The sequence below is a fragment of the Bufo bufo genome, chromosome 5, assembly GCF_905171765.1.
Source record: "Bufo bufo chromosome 5, aBufBuf1.1, whole genome shotgun sequence".
NCBI lineage: Eukaryota > Metazoa > Chordata > Amphibia > Anura > Bufonidae > Bufo > Bufo bufo.
In genome coordinates, this window is record NC_053393.1 from 437,305,566 (window position 1) to 437,325,627 (window position 20,062).

Consider the following 20,062-nt stretch of genomic DNA (forward strand, 5'->3'; position numbering starts at 1 on the left):
AAAAGGCATTTTTTTCAGGCGTTCTTCTCTATAGGGCAAAAACGTCAAAAAGAAAGCTGCTAGCGATTGTGTGTGCCAAAAATCTGTCTAGAAAGTGTTACCAATTGGCAAATAAATGGTTTTCTTTGAGTAATTAAAGGGGTTTCCCGGTTTCATGATACTGACCTTAGGATATGTTATTAATATCAGATTGGTGGGGTCTGACTCCCAGCACCCTCATTGATCAGCTGTTTGAAGCGGCCGCAACGCTCGTGCGAGTGCCGTGTGCTCTTCGATATTTACCTGCATGCCATCTACTTTGTAGTGTCGGTGTAGGGCAATATCAGCTTTCCCAAATAGGGTGAAAAGCTGTGGTTACGAAGCACTGCCACTACAATGTAGATGGCGTGTGTTAAACATTGGGAGGCCGTAGCCCTTGTACAAGAGCTGATCAGTGGGGGTGCCAGGAGTTGGACCCCACAGATTTGATATTGATTACCTATTTTGAAGATATCATCATGAAACCAGAATACCCCATTAAGCACTATAGAGTTTTCCAATATACTTTCATGATCAATTCTTCACGGTCCACAAGATCTCTGCCACCATTAAAATGGAATGTAAATTTTTTAGATCCAGGGGATGCAAACCTTTTGATTTTCTGAAACTGGCGTATCCCAGTAAGGTGCCACCATCCACCACGAAATGGAAACATGACAACGCTATTGATTCCTTTGCTGCAGTAAACATTTGTACATTTTTTCTCTTGAAAACACAGATGCTTGTGCGTTAGACTTTTGTCTTTAGTTTCTTGGGCTCAAACACGCTCTCTTGAAAATGTATATCCTACAAAACTCCCCTCCCGGAACACAGGAAACACATGCTCAGTTTATTTAAAAATCCAAGAGACTGACAATTCATGACCTAAATAGTATATAGTCCAGCACAGTAGACCTTTAGATGTGCTGGGGGACCCGCGGGTTCACAGACAACCCTCGACATTTGATAGCAGCTTAGTCAGGAGGCACACGTATACTAAAAGGGGGGGTATTCATATAGCGAAAAACTAATAATACAAATGAAATCACCTGATTAGTTTGACACGTCCTCGACGTGATGCAGGGCAAAGGTGCACCAGGTGACAAGTTATAGGATGATGACCAAACGAGTCACATGAAAACGGTCAGCCATATTTGCCTTCACAGTGCTGTATTTCGGTCGCCTATAGCTCTGAGGGTTCTCAACTAATTTATAAGGTATATTTTTCTTTCCTTATTGCAAGTCCACATGTACATTTTACAACTTTTATCCACACGCTGCAGAAAGTTCCCTCGAGGAATTAACCTCCAGTGCAGATATTAAAACCTGCAGCATTTCAATTTGGTGCCAATCTGTGGAGAATCTGCAATACAATATGTATAAGCTATAGATTCATGGCCATTTTCACTCGTGCTACCTTGAAAGGGTTGGAATCTGTGGTGAATCCGCAGCAAATTCTGTATGTTACCCCACAGTGTATGGACCTATCCAAAAAGGTTATGAAGACAACCCCATTCATATTCTCTATAAGGACATATGGACACCACAACTGAAGCCACCTCTACGAGCCAAGGCAGAGAGCCAATATGTAAGAGCAGCTTCATGTGCTACATGGAAGGCAAATCGTGTAAATGGCCGCCATGTAATCCTGCCATGGAAACATCTGCCTGTGGAAGCTGAAATCTGAAAGGGATTATTTCTGATGAGACAACTCTGAACAAGCTCAAAAACATGGAGTTCTGAGATCTGATAACAGCAAGGGAGGAAAACACTAATGTTTTTTTAAAGATGCGCATAGGAGGACATTTTTGGTAGGGAATTTTTAACCAAGACTATTCTCAGAGCCATTTCATTCTACACTGAGCAAAAATATAAACGCAACACTTTCGGTTTTGCTCCCATTTTGCATGAGCTGAACTCAAAGATCTAAAACATTTTCTACATACACAAAAGACCCATTACTCTCAAATATTGTTCACAAATCTGTCAAAATCTGTTTTAGTGAGCACTTCTCCTTTGCTGAGACAATCCTTCCCACCTCACAGGTGTGGCATATCAGGGTGCTGATTAGACAGCATGAATATTGCACAGGTGTGCCTCAGACTTCCCACAATAAAAGGCCACTCTGAAATGTGCACAGTTTTGCCTTAACTAGGGCAAAGACGCCATCGAATGTGAGCATTTACCCACTCAAGTCGGTTACGACGATGAACTGCAGTCAGGTCCAGACCCCAATGAGGACGACGAGCATGCAGATGAGCTCCCCTGAGACGGTTTCTGACAGTTTGTGCAGAAATTCTTTGGTTATGCAAACCGATTATTGCCGCAGCTGTCCGGGTGGCTGTTCTCAGACGATCATGGAGGTAAACATGCTGGATGTGGAGGTCCTGGGCTGGTGTGGTTACACGTCTGCGGTTGTGAGGTCGGTTGGATGTACTGCCAAATTCTCTGAAACGCCTTTGGGGACGGCTTATGGTAGAGAAATTAACATTCATTGCACGGGCAACAGCTCTAGTAGACATTCCTTCAGTCAGCATGCCAATCGCACGCTCCCTCAAACGTTGCAACATCTGTGGAATTGTGCTGTGTGATCAAACTGCACATTTCAGAGTGGCCTTTTACTGTGGGAAGTCTAAGGCACACCTGTGCAATATTCATGCTGTCTAATCAGCACCTTGATATGCCACACCTGTGAGGTGGGATGGATTATCTCGGCAAAGGAGAAGTGCTCACTAACACAGATTTAGAAAGATTTGTGAACAATATTTGAGAGTAATGGGTCTTTTGTGTATGTAGAAAATGTTTCAGATCTTGAGTTCAGCTCATGCAAAATGGGAGCAAAACCGAAAGTGTTGCGTTTATATTTTTGCTCAGTGTCATTTTCAATGTATGGGATCAATACAAACTTTGGTTGCAAAGGAGAACACACCCAGCCTATAATATAGGGATGTTAAAGATATCGAGTCCTTCTGCTATGCAAATTAGCTCTCTTACCTGTAAATAGACAGCTGTCCTATCAGTCAATGTCTGATCCTTTAAAACAGGCCTTGAAACATAACTAAGGATGTAAGCCAACCAGACACTCATCTGCAGACAGTTTCAGGTTGCTTGCCCTTTGTGCAGGCCGAGTACAGGTTTGGCTGAGTGGGGAGGTTTCTACTTCTGCTTAATGGAGCCTGAGAGGCCTAATGAGTCGTAGGCCATGCAATGATCCTCAGGCAAACAGGTATGCAAATTATCTAAAAAAAAAAAAAAAAGGTTGTGCCCCCAAGTGCTCTCTGTTGGAAGGCAGTCGTCCTATCATTCAACAGTCAATAGTCAATGTATGACTTTTTGATTCAGGCCTGTTTAAAAGGTCAGGATAGCTGCCTTCCAAAATATGGCACTAGAGGCATAGGCTTTTTTTTTTTTTTTTTTTTTTAAAGAGCCAATTTGCATAATTTTTGCCAGAGAAGCATAAGGAGAAACAGTACATCCCAGTTCCAGCTTCTCTGTTATTACTGTTTTAATAAAAATGAGATCCCACTTCAATTGCTCTATTTCAGATTGTAGAGGGAAATAATACTTGTCAGGGAGAGTAGACGGTTAAGCTAAGAAACAAAGACCTATATGCCGATCACTCCATATGAAGACGTGAAGTTATTATTAGAGTTTCCATTAATTATTGGCCGTCATGCTACAGGACCATTATTTCATGCAGTGTAAATCCAAAGACTGCCGTATCTAGCAGTAGAAAGCAGCCTCATACTGGAGATGTGACAGGTAAAGGACTAAATATGGAGTCTCTGAGATACCAAACACACTCTGTCAAGGAATATGGCATGTAGGATGTGGATGCTGGATTCACTAACGTGGGTGGTGCTTCATAGATAACATCAATCACTCCAGTTAATTTTTATTCTCCAAATGTAAAATGCAAGGGATTTTATCAACTCAAATAGAAACTACCGGTGACTGAAGATTTTCAATATCCCACCACTAGTGTTGAGCGAACTTGTGTTTTAAGTTCGGCATCTAAAGTTCGGGTTTGGGTTATCGAAGTATCCCGTTATGGATTCCGCTACCACGAACCAGAATCCATAACGGGATACTTCGATAACCCGAACTTTAGACGCCAAACTTAAAACACAAGTTCGTTCAACACTACCCACCACTTTAGAAGACACCTTCACAGGGAAGCAGTTTCAGGGACAATTATGTTGTGCTTATGACTTCCAAATAAGAGAAGATACTTACATGACCTGGTTTGCTGCAAACAATGCCTTGAATTTCCAAATAACTGAATGTAAGTTCGAGCTGAAAGTGAAAAAACAAAAAATAAATTCTTTAAATAGCACAAAACTGGGCCTTCAAATTCTGAAAGAGGACAGAAAGCACAAATTATTTTCTTGACACAAATCTAGACTGCTTGCGGTCACCACTAGGGGGAGCTTAAAAAATACTTACCATATATGAGCTTGTGATCAGAGCACCATGATACGATAACACAGGTTCTCTGCAGACAACTGCCTGTGTCATGCTATTACGTTGCTGTGATCATGTGGGCACTGCCACTTTGCCTGCGCAATCAGGAACAGGACCATGGCTGAAAATACAGCAGTGGTCCTACTCTAATGGAAGAGTCATTTAAATCCTTGTATGCCATGATCAGATTGCGGGACACAAGAGGAAAGCAAAGAAAGGATCCCCCTTTGATCATGTCACAAGGATATCCTGTGACAAGATCTGTACCCACAAACAATGGATGGATCCTAGGGTAATCTGTTAAAGGGGTTGTGCCACGAAAAATATTCTACATTTTCAAACCAGCACCTGGATCTGAATACTTCTGTAACTAGTTTAGTAGTAGTAACTAGTATAAGTTTCCACATGCACTTAAGGGGTTTTACAGGAGTAGAATATTGCTTACTTTTCCTCAGGGATAGGTCATCAGTATCTGATTGGGGGGGATCTGACTCCCAGAACCTCCATCAATCAGCTGTTTGAAGAGGTTGTCACAATTCAGTGAGCTCAGTGGCCTGTCCCTAGGCAAGTGACGTCACGTTCATCGATCACATGTCCTGTGTGAATCTCAGTCACTATACAAATGTACGACAATGCGCATGGCTAGCTGTGAGGGAGCCGCAGTGCTCACCGGAGCACCGTGGCCTCTGTAAACAGCTGATCGGCAGGGGTGCCAGATGTCAGACCCCCACCAATCAGATATTGATGACCTATCCTCAGGATATTCTCCTTCCGTAAAGCCTATTAACCACAAGACTTGTACAACATTCCCAAACTAATGATTTCAAATAGGATATTATAAGAAAACCGAAGAAAAGTCTTATTATGTAAAGTTCTATAAAGTGCTACTTTCGCTGTCATCAATAGCTTATGCAACACTACGACCAGTAAATCATATGACTATCAGTGTGACAGCGAGGAGAAGTAATCAACCGTAAAATCACAAATCATAAGGGCGCCAATTCCATTAGTCATCACATCACTGAGAACTCGATCTACAAAGGATCGAGCATGTTGAAATGCATCTTGCCTTATCTAGTCCTCCAACAGCGGATGTTGGGAGACAATCTGGCTGCCCACATACATATGAGATTTCTGAAATCAGTAGGGAACATCAGCCGTTATGTGAAGTGTATCGTCAGATTCCAATCATGAAGGGGAAAAAATTCCACTGGAATGACCGAGCGTATTGTAATTTGTTAATATTCTGGCTCTGGATTGCACACGAATTCCAGATGATACTGTGTATCATCAGTATTGTCATCAGTATTGCTTCAGTATTTCCTCACGTTGCATTTGATATTAGGAATGAAGAGCTATATATTCATTACTAATGTGATCAAGTGTCATCGCAGTCAAGGTCACTGTGACTTCAGACTACTGCTACCCTGGCATTAATTTGTGTCACTTTCTACACTGTACTAATGTAAAGCAAATGGAGTGAGAAAGCACTGATGGAGGCTAGTGAGCAAGTTTAAAAGGATTTCCAGCCTGTAGAAATCAATGACCTATCCTGAGGATAGGTCATTAACATCCCATCGATGGGAGCACGGCAGCCGGCACCCCACCAATCACCTGATTTTGTAGGCGCTGGCTGCGGAAAACAGCTGATCAGTGGGGGTTTCTGGGTGTCAGACCCCCACTTATCTGATATTGATTACCTATCCTGACTTTGCAAAACTTTATGAAACTCAAATGCTATCATAGCTACTATACTATTACCTAACTCCAGTAGTCAGTCCAAGATCAGAAACACTGAAAACAGAAGTAGAAAGATAAACCTACCTTGGTTGGGACTCGGGCAGTTAATATAAACGCTCGACATGATGTTAGCACCTATAAATACAAAAAAAAAAAAAGAAAGAAATTACATTGAATCCAGCCAACAAATCAGGTTTAAATGAACAACTTAAAGGGGTATTGTCACCAATGGAAATGCAAAATATAGAGCAGGTTATAGAGCAGGAGGAGCTGAGCAGGCTGATATATAGTTTTATGGGAAAAGATTCAGCTAATTTTGTATTTCATTCATTGAAATTCCTGCTCATTATGGTCTTTGCAGTCCAGGAGGCGGTCCTATCAGTGATTGACAGCTATCTTTGTATACACCGTCATAGAGGAAGGCTGTCAATCACTGATAGGACCACCTCCCTGACTCCATAGCTCAGAAGGGTACTGGGCAATCCCTACCTGCAGACCCCTAGCAATCAGTTTTTATTTGTTGGGGTAACATGGCAAAAAGTGTTCAATTTTCCTGGCGCTCTACTACAGGAGAATAAGTATTACAAAGCATCCATTGAAATCAATGGGTAGTCTGTGTAATACACAGTATCTGGTCTCTGCTCTGGCCCAAAAAATGACAAACAAGAACCACCACCTTGCTATTAAAAGGGGTATTCCACAGGGAGTCCTACCGCTGGGGCACCCCTACTGATTACGAGAACTGGGGCCCTGTACCCAAACAGAGCGGTTGGTCAAAAGGTGCGCCGCCATTCCATTCATTTCTATGGAAGTGCGCTGTACTCCGCTATCGCTGGTGCTCCCATAGGAAAAAGTGAAGTGACCACCATTCAGGGAGGCTCCACAGGGTACAGGGCCCAGATTGTAGGACCCCTACCAATTAAGTTTATACCCCATCCTATGGATAGGGGATAACTTTCCCAACCGGAATGCTCCTTTAAGGCCTCATGCACACAACTGTGTCTGTATTTCGGTCTGCAAAGTATAGATTTGTAAAATATGGATATCTTCTGTGTGCATTTTTCTCACTCCCATCAATTGAAATTACTTTTCTCGTCCGCGGACCAGAATAAGTTATGTTCTATAATTTGTGGAATGGCCAAATGGATCTGCAAAAAATACAGATGTATGCATGGCCCCATAGAAATGATCTGGGCAGTATGACAGCCTCAAAAAATGCAACTATTACACAGATGAAAAATACAGTTGTGTGCATAAGGCCCAATACAGAATTTCCAAATAGGGCATATAAAAATAGGCTTTTTAAACTGGACATCTCCTTTAGAAACAGACATGTAATACAAATTATATATATGTATATATATTATAGCAACCTGTAGTGCTGGTGTAGATACACATATATAAAAACCATACTAAAGTACTGATATATAAGTGGGGGTAAAAGTGGGATGAAAATATGGAGATGCCTCACTAACATCTACAGGGTAGACTATGGGTTTTATACAGACACTTGTATAATGAAATATGATTTGCATTTTTAAATACAGATATGCAGAGTTAGCTAGGGTCACACCCTGCAGCGGAGGTTCCATCAGGAGCCACCATCACAGATTCTAGCAAAAAAACAGGACAAAATACTGTGTCTGGCAGAATCCCAAAAACCATAACGGAAACTTGATTGATCCCATTATGATCAATTGGATCCATCGGGTGCAATTGCTCTCCTGGCATATGTTGGAACAATTGATCCAGAGTTTTTTTTCTGTTCCTATACTAGAATAAAAAACTAAAAAGCAATTGTTATGGCAGTAGGTGTTGAACCATTGTGTCAACCAACAGACTTGACTTTGGGCTAAACCTAAGGGCATTATCCTGGCAGTATTGACCCTTTAACCCCGGTACAGGAATCTGGAATTCGCTGCAGGGGAACAATCAAGCCACTACCTCGTAGAGTAGTCTATTGTGTGGTTGACAGCTGACCTATGGGGGTCAGAGACACCAATGCCGAGTTCAGAGGGGTTAAGCAAAGTCGTAGTCAGGAACAGGCTGAGGTCGACACAAGTAGAGTATGTTCTAATATAATGTCTGAAGTCAGAACGGCAGTAAAGTATGGGGGTCTGGTCACAGAGGGTCAGAATCCAGTAAACTGGCAGAGTCTCTGTACATGGGTAGACAACAGAATACAGCACACCTTTGCAGGGAACTAGCAAGCTGGCAGCCATTGGCTGGTGAAGATTAGGCTGCAGGCACTGACCCTTTAAGAGCTGAAGGGGGTGCACACTTGCCCTACAGGAAGTGGAGGGGTGGCTTTGCTGGCAAACAGGAAGAGGGCAGCTAGACTCGCCAGGAAGAAGGCAGCGGGAGGCAGGTCTGGTCCACTGGGCAGGGTAAGTGGGGCACCGGCGGCTTGCAGCAATAGTAATGTGAATCTAGGGTACCTCTATGTTCAGGACTTTCCAAACATAAAATATGATTCTGTAAACCCTTTACAAAGGTCCAAGTCTTATAATCAGCAGTTTCTTTCTTTCTGATCTTCACCACAGCTTACACCTCAGTGCCTCCAATTATATAAAAACTCACATCTCGCCGCTTTGAACATTCCATATACCAGACGGGCTAAGGGAAAGATTTTACACATAGGCAAGCAAAACATGAAGATTAGTTACCACTCGGTGCTCACGATTTACTCAAATGCACCTCAATAAAAAATAAAAATAAATGAAAGCAGTATATCATTCACAGACTGCAGTAGCGCAAAGCGTAACATAAAATTCATTTGCTGGAGCGGCTAGTACTGAAAGATCCTGCCACACAGCAAAGCCGAAAATCCAAAACCAGTTCACGTTCCGTGCATCACATCCATCGTTATACTTTCTGCAAACAATAGGGAGACCTTCAGACACAAATACAATCCGTCCCTTGAAGGAATCAAAATTTGCTGGTATTAGAATAGAAAGGCCAATCAGCAATGTGGAAAATTCACCATGACACGTATCAGGTTTGTCATGATGGTTAACATCCTTCTCATACGTGAAACTATATTTCATGCTCCAGAGAGAAAGAAGGATGCAGTCAACAAGATGAAAAATCTGTAGGTTCACTCAATTTGAAAAAGCTCACTGGTACTGAAAAGGCAATTTAATTTCTTTCTGCCTCGGTGTCTCCTAGAGTACCGCAAAAATGTAATTTCATTTGTAACCATAACAGACCTTAACAAGTCCTTGCTAGGAGATGCTATCAATACCCATTGGTGCAGATGTAGCTGCTGTATCACAAGATGATTGTGCCACTTCATCTCCTGGCAACTCTGGGTGGCTTTTTCTGAAGGCCATATGGACATTTTAATAAGGTGTATCACTCAATATCTGGCGTTTACTCAGTCTTAGTTTATAACTTTTACTCTGAAGCAAATGAATCTAAAAGGATTAGGTTGCATCTATCGGAGTCCAAAGGCTCAAGCTGCAAGAAAGGGCTCAGACCAATCAGATTCACTGTAACACAACATGGAGCCACTTTCAGGTTTTTTCCCAGGGCCACTTTAACTTCCCAGTCCGCCCCTGCCTTGGAAAGCTAGGCACAGTATGAACTAGACGCTCCAAATTTTGGGGAAATTCATGACAACATTTAGCAGAATAAGTCAAATCACGTGACCGACCAATCAGCTGCTAAATCCTGTAATCTGAGAAGGTTGAGCAAGGTTGGAAACCCTTAGTAAATGTTCGCCATTTTGTTGAGATACATGGATAAAATTCAGGACAGTTGCAGTCTAATAGGAACTCACACGCCAAAGAATATATTTATTATAGGATTCTATCATGATTTCTACAAAGACACAAAACGGCACCATTGTGTTGATGGTGTGTCCTCTCTAAAGAGGACCTGTCACCACAAAAGGCAATGCAGTCTTCAGATGTTATGGAGCAGGAGGAGCCGAGAAGATTGATATATATTATTTTGTGGGGGGAAAAAATCTGTAAAATGTGTAATTTATACATTTTAACCTCTGCTGTTTCTGGTTTAATTGTTCACAGGGAGGTGTTATCAGTGACAGCCATCTCTGTATACACACACAATACTATCAATCACTGGTAACACCTCCTCATGTACAACTGAAGTCAGAAATAGCAGAAACATATATGTATAAATTACAAGTTTTACTGAATCTTTTACCACTAAAGTATTTATCAATCTGCTCAGCTCCTCCTGCTCTATATTACCTGTTATCCGGTAATATATATTGATGACCTATCCTCAGATCAGACACCCAGGACCTCCACCTATCAGCTGTTTGAGAAGAGCGTCCGGCCTCTTCCTAGCCCTTGTGACGTCACCGTACATCGGTCACATAGTCTAGTAGCAGCTCAGCCCCATTGAAGCGAATTGGGCTGAGCTGCAATACCAAACTGCTGTATTATGTACAGTGCTGCCCTTGGAAAGCTGCCAGGAGTCGGCTAAGCTCCCCAGACCTCCAGGAAGCATAGTGGCTCCCTGAAACAGCTAAATGAATAGGATAGGTCATTGTAATCTATTACTGGATAACCCCTTTAACATGCTGCCCGCAGATTGCATTTGGTGGGGACAGGTCCTCTTCAAAGGGAATCTGCCACCAGGACCTTCACTTGGATTGAGCCAGAATCTGTTCATTGAAAAAATTATGGTTTTGAACAAAAGTTCAATCTGGTTTTTTTTCTATAGTATCACAACCTATCAGATACAGCAGACAGTTGCCAGTAGGGCTGTGGAGTCAAAGTCACTTTAGGGTGGAATTAGCAGAAAAGTACAAACTCTAACTTTGGCTTCAAAATAAAATTATATACTTCGCTGCATATTTACTTTCATAAGAATTTAGGGAAATGTAGACATTTTAATCATATCAATACTGTATATATGTTATGTTCTATCAAGGTCTCTTTTTTTTTTTTTTTTTTTTTAATTGTGATAACTAGCAGTCATTAAAGAGAACTTCTCACTAGGGATGAGCAAACTTTAAGTTCAAGTTCGGGTATATGCGGAATTGCGTTATGGATTCTGTTACCACGGACCATAACGCAATTCCATGACCGAATGCATAAAAAAATGCCTTTAGAGGCAGTCATAATAGAAGTTTTTGGCCAGCATAACGGATCCATAAGGATCTATGCTGGCCAAAGACTTCTATTAGGACGGAATGTATATATTCCGTTATGCATTCTGTAATAGAATTGCGTTATGGTCCGTGGTAACTGAATCCAAAACGCAATTCACCATATACCTGAACTTCAAAACTTGAAGTTCGCTCATCCCTACTTGTTACCTCTCCTGACCTGTCCGTTTTAGTAAATACCTGTATTCCCCATTAAATAGTATTCTTGAATCATCTTTTCATAGAACTCCTGAGTTGTACCTTCCTCTGTTATTCCTCCGAGTCCTAAAAACATAAATAAATTGACAACTGGGTGTTACCATTCCTTCTCCCAGCTGTCAATTTATTCATACAGTTCTACCAGAAAAAACTGTGGAATGGCAAAATTCAAAGTTGTAAATGTAAAATGCAAGATTATCTATAATTGTTATATTATGAGGAGCTGACCACCCCTTTGGCCCGGACCTTTGCTCCTATCCTAAAGCCCCTGAACAGATTACAGTACAGAATTTTTTTTTAAAAGACCTGTTCGCTACTCCATTAGTGGCCAGTTCAGGTCCCCGTAGGACCAGGGTGTTGCTGTGTCCCGTAACCGCTACGGCCAGTCGCAGGCCCCTGTGGCTTGAACGCTACGTGATTCACATTAGTAAAAAAATCTATGGCACACCAAAATTCTTTAGGAATTCTACAAAGAATTTTGGCGTACCTCAGATTTTCTTACTAACGTGGATCGACTATTGTCTTCTATGAGCACCCACCACTAAAGGGTGTGCAGATCTCATCCTTCTAAAGCCTGTGACTGGCCACAGCAGTCACAGGACCCGGCCATTTCCTGGTCCTGCAGGGACTGGAAGCGGCCATTAATGTAGAAGTGGTGGGACTGCGGATAGTTGAGCCTTTCCTTATATATGTTTTACAGGTCCCTACCAAAGGGGCTTTTAGGTTACCATGATTACCACAGATGATTGTTATTTATGGGATTGTGTTTTCTAAAATTTAAAGGGCCAATGCTTTTAATCGCCAAGTTCTCCCTTCAAAATGACAGATAACAAGTCAGCTTGGTCTGTGAAGTAGAGCAGCTCAGATACATTCTTCCTCATTCCCCATTGTGCTTTTTGTTATCAATCAGCTGCCCTACAAAATCATCTCTTCAGCCAAAACTCATAAACCACTGCGGAGAACGAAGCACGAATATCAGTAGGCTGGTGAAACACTACTATGGCTATCAGTAACACGTCTCTTCTAATAAAGCTCAGCTTGCCGACTTCATTACCTTCACTTTGTCTCCCCTGCTCGTTTCCCTTGACATGTCAGCCCTAGAACCACATCATAATTCTACCGCTTCACAAACCTGTCTCCAACAAATCAATAGATATGTTTATTCAGTCAGTACAACGCTTTTCTAAAACCTGAAAATATCAAGGAAAATTGTTTTGTTTCTCTTAAAGCAGCTGTTTGACGGACCTGGACCTTCAAAATGTGGAACGGTGCTACAGATCAGAGATATTAGGAATCACTGCCTGAGCCATCCTCTCAGCTGCTGGCCGGGTACATAACAATCTGGTGCTCTCAACATTAATTAACGCTAGGAGAATCAGATGCCCCCCTGAATTCAACTGTATCACCACCCTCAGGATGCACTAGGGTATTTGGTTCTGTTGGGGCAGTATTTTGTGCTGCACTATTGTATTGCTGGCTGCACCTACTTGAGTTGTCTCTGCCTACTTGTCTTGGCCCTACCTTCTGTCAATTTGACTTCCCTACAACATGGAACCACTTTTACTTTTTTCCCAGGGCCACTTTAAGTTCCCAGTCCACCCCTGCCTTTTCAAGCTGGGCATAATGGATACTAGATGCTCCAAATTTTGGCCAAATTCATGACAAGATTTAATGTACTCACATCAGTAAAAGTGGACCACAATGTCTGTACTAATGGCTGGAGAAATCTGTTCTAAAGCTGAAAGTTTTTCTGGCTTCTTTACTGCATTTATAAAGTTGTCCTGGCTTGTTAATTAGTCATTTAGACATCTCATAAAGGCCTGACCAGTCAAGTTGCAGCGTCTGGGATTGCCATCAATTGGTATGTCTTTTGACAATGACTGTTGCAGTGGCTGTACATACATGATCATTCTCAGAAGAATTTAACAGTAATTATGGAAACCTTCAAGTGTGCCGTTTTGGTGTCATAAGGTGCAGCTGAAACAGTTTTTCTAAGCCATGGAAATCTCAAACAAAAACAATTGTTCACCCTTTGCCCTTTCATGCATGGTTTTTGATTTTTTTTTAAAGAAATCGACATTTTCCACACTTTTTTAGTTAACACCGTATAACTGCAGGCTTAAAGAGGTTTTCCGGAATTTTCATATAGATGGTTATAGGTTGTTAGTATGAGATCGATGAGGAACCCACTCCCGACATCCACACTGATCAGCTATTTGAGGAATCCATGGCGAGTGCCACAACCTTCTCACTGGATAGCAACTGTGCTTGTTATCGCAACTCAGCCCCATTCATCAGTGTGGATGTCGGGAGTGGGTTCCTCATCGATCTCATACTAACAACCTAACCATCTATATGAAAATTCCGGAAAACCTCATTAAGCCTGCAGTTATACGGTGTTAACTAAAAAAGGAGGGACTGCCTCCTTCTCCCCCGTGCTGTTGAGGAGAACATGGCACGCGTTGACAGCAGCGCGTGTCATGTCAGTTTAATGTGAAAGCGGCGGGTCTAGGCGCAAAGGGCGACAGACTACAAAGTCTTGTCGCCATTTAACAATTTTAGGTCGCATTTGCGACCATTTTGGTCGCCATCTGGAGCCCTGGAACCCCTTTTCTAGACCAATCTAGACAAATAAAATTACATAATATTTTAAATGTTTGTATTCATGATAACCTCAATCAAGAGCTTCAGGTTATGGTACGCATGTCCCAAAATTTGACGCGGTATGGTTCTGGTTACCAAGACGTGACGTAAGGTCAGGTTGGTACAGTTTACACAGACACCTCCTGTCCACACGGGCACAGAGAGGCAACAAGCTGAGAGAGGCTTTTCACTGCTGCAGTGAAAACAGCGCTGTCTCAGCCCGGGTAATCTGCCACCAGTTTATCGCTTGATATAAGCCCGATCCGCTAACGGGATTATATAGGGTGAGAAACCAACCCGCGGTAGCTTATAACTAGGCAGAAACACCAACGTGGGGATTCGTGATCAAGATACAAGACAGCACAAGATTAAATTATATATTTAATCCCCTTAAAGGCACACTTGATAACACAATATACACTAAAACTATATATACACAGAGGTGTGAGGTTACAAATACAGGTAATATGGTACACACAGGATTACAGAGTACAAGTCAGTTACCGGGTAGATGAATGTTCCTTTGGGTTAGGATGGTGTAATAGTCCTTGGCTGCGGTCATGTGGGGGGCAGTGATGTCAGCTATTACCAGGTCTCTCCAGGTCTCAGCTATTACGATGTGAACCCCTTTCAGAAAAAGACATGCCCGCTTGCTGGCACAAGCCTTTTAAGCTGTAGCCGGGCCCTCCCCTCCCAGCCTCTGGGAGTGGTCCCCCCCTCCCTGCTGATCCTGGCAGCTCAATGACCCACAAAACCCTTTAGGGTTCATAGCTCCAGACCAGAACATCACAGGGGGATGGTTCTGGGACCAACAGATCCGCCTGGGTTCTGGCTACAAGTAGAGTCCAAACATGGTACCGTTATTTGGTTTCTGTGGGGAGATATGTATATCTCCCATCACGGGCATCCTAGCATCAAGCCAGGACCACGTGGATGTTTGGCTTTGACCCAGGATCGCAAAAAGATAACCGAATTATGCCTGTGATGGACGGACGAGTCATAATTCCTTATAAATTGCCGGTTCCATGCTGTCTGCTAGCTTTGGTTGAACTGGTAGCTTAGACCCCCTGCAGGGAGGTTTTCCTGCAGGAGCCTCCTGGTGCCTGTCAGCTGGAAGAGGTGTGACTTTATCCACCTGGGGCCCCCTTGAAGCCTGGACCCCTGGGGGGTTTTCTCCCTTGCTATCTAACAGCAGATGGCTGGGGGGTGAGAACTGACTGTGTACATGCAAAAGGTGAATCAAATGAAAATTAGGGCTGCCAGTAAATAATGATCCATATTCCTCACAGTTGTACATACAGTTTATAGAGTCTTTCAATGCCCTGGTGGCATACATGCACACTTACTTCTTTTATTTTCAAAGATTAAAAAGTAGACCTTTCATTCACATGTCAGATGGCCAAATTCATTTTAGACCTAATTCACACAGTCAATGATTTGGTCAGTGTTTTCCATCAGTTACTGTGAGCCAAAACCAGGTGTGGGGCAAAAATACAGAACATGTGCAAATACTTCCATTATACTTTATCTTGGTGGAGAAGCCACTCCAGTAGTTTCCATCACTGATTGGGATCCAAAACCAGATCTTATAGTGCAACTTTTTACATCCATTTCCGTTTCTTGACAGCTACACGCCCTATCAGACCCATAAGGGTGTCTCCTTACAATGAAGGATGGGCAGATTTGAAGTGGAGCCAGATTCTCTCGATGATGAAAGCTAAAGTCCCCTTTTTATGGGCCAACACAGGACAATTTTTAGAAAGCAGCATCCCTAGGAACGCTTGATGCGGAAACCAAAATCATAGTCTCTGGGCTGCAGATTGTCCATTTTTACAGGGATATGCTGCCCAGAAACAAGTCTGTATGGGGCAAGTAACAGCAGTAACCATCACTCATGTCCATACAGCGAAGGCAACTGCTGCATGTAAATTCAGACCTCACCTACTCTGAGGAGCAGGAAATTATCAGGAATGAATGGTTCACTCCTGATAAATGCCTGAACAGCGGACCTGTGTAAGTGGGCCTTTAGTACTGTTCATCTAACAGTTTAGTCGTCTAATCCTATTTCTCTTTTTCAGTTATTTTCCTTCCTGATGCTAAAGAATCATCGTATACCTTACCACCTCGTAACGTTTCCATAAGATTTAAATTTACAAGAAACATACAGGTAAAACTCGAAAAATATTGTGCAAAAGTTCATTTATTTCAGTAATGCAACTTAAAAGGAGTTGCATTAACCCCTTAAGGACTTGAGACGTACCGGTACGGCATGGTTCCCGAGTCCTTAAGGACCCATGACGTACCAGTACGTCATGTGTTGTTCCGATCACCGCCGCCCGGTGATCGGACCCTGGTGCCTTCTCAAATCATTGAGCAGGCACCTTGGCTAAATGTGCGGGGGGGTCCTGTGACCCCTCCGTGTCGGCGATCGCCGCAAGTCAATTCAGACCTGCGGTTTGCGGCTTTTACTTGCAGTTGCGGCGGTGATCGGGCGTGCCATCGGGTCCCCATGCGGTTGTAGGGGGGACCCGATGGCATGGAAGGCAGCGCGATGCCCAAGGAAGGAATCGCGCTGCCTTCCGGTGACGAGCCTGTGAGATCCAGCCCCCTGAATCTCACAGGCGGAAGCTGTATGAGTAATACACACAGTATTACTCATACAGCCAATGCATTCCAATACAGAAGTATTGGAATGCATTGTAAAGGATTAGACCCCCAAAAGTTCAAGTCCCAAAGTGGGACAAAAAATAAAGTGAAAAATAAAGTTGAAAAAATAAAGTTTCGCCCCCCCCCCACAAAAAATTTAAAGGTTCAAGTAAAAATAAACAAAAACGTCATTTTCCACAAATAAAGTTAAAAAAAAATTGGTAAAAAATAGAGGGGAAAAAAAAGGTATACATATTAGGTATCGCCGCATCCGTATCCACCGGCTCTATAAACATATCACATGACCTAACCCCTCAGATGAACACCGTAAAAAATAAAAAAATAAAAACTGTGCTAAATAAACCATTTTTTGTCACCTTACATCACAAAAAGTGCAACAGCAAGCGATCAAAAAGGCGTTTGCCCACCAAAATAGTACCAATCTAACCTTCACCTTATCCCGCAAAAAATGAGCCCCTACCTGAGATAATCGCCCAAAAAATAAATAAACTATGTCTCAGAATATGGAAACACTAAAACATCATTTTTTTTGTTTTAAAAAAGCTGTTATTGTGTAAAACTTACATAAATAAAAAAAAGTATACATATTTGGTATCGCCGCGTTCGTATCGACCGGCTCTATAAAAATATCACATGACCTCAGTGATGGTTACTGCTGTTACTTGCCCCATACAGACTTGTTGTTTCTGGGCAGCATTTCCCTGTAAAAATGGACAATCTGCAGCCCAGAGACTATGATTTTGGTTTCCGCATCAAGCGTTCCTAGGGATGCTGCTTTCTAAAAATTGTCCTGTGTTGGCCCATAAAAAGGGGACTTTAGCTTTCATCATCGAGAGAATCTGGCTCCACTTCAAATCTGCCCATCCTTCATTGTAAGGAGACACCCTTATGGGTCTGATAGGGCGTGTAGCTGTCAAGAAACGGAAATGGATGTAAAAAGTTGCACTACAAGACCTGGTTTTGGATCCCAATCAGTGATGGAAACTACTGGAGTGGCTCCTCCACCAAGATAAAGTATAATGTACCACCGTAAAAAATTTAAAATAAAAACTGTGCTAAATAAACCATTTTTTGTCACCTTACATCACAAAAAGTGTAATAGCAAGCGATCAAAAAGTCACACAGACCCCAAAATAGTGCCAATAAAACAGTCATCTCATCCCACAAAAATCATACCCTACCCAAGGTAATCGCCAAAAAACTATGGCTCTCAGAATATGGAGACACTTAAACATGATTTTTTTTTTGTTTCAAAAATGATATTATTGTGTAAAACTTACATAAATAAAAAAAAGTATACATATTAGGTATCGCCGCATCCGTGACAACCTGGTCTATAAAAATATCACATGATCTAACCTGTCAGATGAATGTTGTAAATAACAAAAAAAAAAAAAAGGGTGCCAAAACAGCTATTTCTTGTTATCTTGCCTCACAAAAAGTGTAATATAGAGCAACCAAAAATCATATGTACCCTAAACTAGTACCAACAATACTGCCACCCTATCCCCTAGTTTCTAAAATGGGGCCACTTTTTAGGAGTTTCTACTCTAGGGGTGCATCAGGGGGGCTTCAAATGGGACATGGTGTCAAAAAAAACAGTCCAGCAAAATCTGCCTTCCAAAAATCGTATGGCATTCCTTTCCTTCCACGCCCTGCCGTGTGCCCGTACAGCGGTTTACGACCACATATGGGGTGTTTCTGTAAACTACAGAATCTGGGCCATAAATATTGAGTTTGGTTTGGCTGTTAACCCTTGCTTTGTAACTGGAAAAAAATTATTAAAATGGAAAATCTGCCAAAAAATTGAAATTTTGAAATTGTATCTCTATTTTCCATTAGTTCTTGTGGAACAGCTAAAGGGTTAACAAAGTTTGTAAAAATCAGTTTTGAATACCTTAAGGGGTGTAGTTTATAGAATGGGGTCATTTTTGGGTGGTTTCTATTATGTAAGCCTCGCAAAGCGACTTCAGACCTGAACTGGTCCCTAAAAATTGGGTTTTTGAAAATTTCTGAAAAACTGAAAAGATTTGCTTCTAAACTTCTAAGCCTTGTAACATCCCCAAAAAATAGAATATCATTCCCAAAATGATCCAAACGTGAAGTAGACATATGGGGAATGTAAAGTAATAACTATTTTTGGAGGTATTACTATGTATTATAGAATTAGAGAAATTGAAACTTGGAAATTTGCAATTTTTTTAAATGTTTGGAAAAATTTGGTATTTTTTTATAAATAAAAATTATTATTTTTTTTACTTCATTTTACCAGTGTCATGAAGTACAATATGTGACGAAAAAACAATCTCAGAATGGCCTGGATAAGTCAAAGCGTTTTAAAGTTATCACCACTTAAAGGGACACTGGTCAGATTTGCAAAAAATGGCCGGGTCTTTAAGGTGAAATAGGGCTGAGTCCTTAAGGGGTTAATGTAATTTAAAATTAGAATATTGTGAAAAGGTTCAATATTCTAGGCTCAAAGTGTCACACACTAGTCAGCTAATTAATCCATAGCCCCCGAGGGTACCTGAGATTGTGACTTTGGGGTTTCATAAGCTGTAAGCCATAATCATCCAAATTATAACAAATGAAGGCCTGAAATATCTCGCTTTGCATGTAATGAGTCTATCTCATATATTAGTTTCACCTTTTAAAGGAAACCTGTCACTATGATTTTGCGCATAGAGCTGGGGACATGGGCTGCTAGATGGCCACTAGCTCATCTGCAGTACCCAGGTCCCATAGCTCTCTGCGCTTTTATTGTGTTAAAAAAACGTTTTGATCAATATGCAAATTACCTGATATGAGTCCTGTATCCGGAGATGAGTCAAGCGGAAAGGAGCCCAGCACCGCCCCGCGTCCTCCGAATCTCCTCCTTGCCGGCTGACGTCACAGAGCTGGAGCGCCGAAATCTCGCGATGCGCGAGCTAGCGCATGCGCAGTGTCGGCATCATGTTCATTCCCTGTGCTGGCATCAGCACAGGGAACGAACTACGCATGCGCTAGCTCGCGCATCGCGAGATTTCGGCGCTCCAGCTCTGTGACGTCAGCCGGCAAGGAGGAGATTCGGAGGAGGCGGGGCGGTGCTGGGCTCCTTTCCGCTTGACTCATCTCCGGATACAGGAGTCATATCAGGTAATTTGCATATCACCCAAAACGGTTTTTTAACACAATAAAAGCGCAGAGAGC

The 20,062-nt window shown here is 42.1% G+C and overlaps 1 protein-coding gene across 1 annotated transcript in view; it reads right to left on the minus strand.

The window, feature by feature from the left end:
• CARMIL1 (capping protein regulator and myosin 1 linker 1) overlaps positions 1-20,062 on the minus strand; it is a 361,872-nt gene that overhangs the window by 252,859 nt on the left and 88,951 nt on the right. The window contains exons 3-4 of the mRNA XM_040433531.1: positions 6,307-6,357; positions 4,255-4,314 (exon numbers count right to left, since the gene is read on the minus strand). Of these exons, the coding sequence (XP_040289465.1) occupies positions 4,255-4,314; positions 6,307-6,357 (111 nt within the window). The remainder of the gene's footprint in view (positions 1-4,254; positions 4,315-6,306; positions 6,358-20,062) is intronic.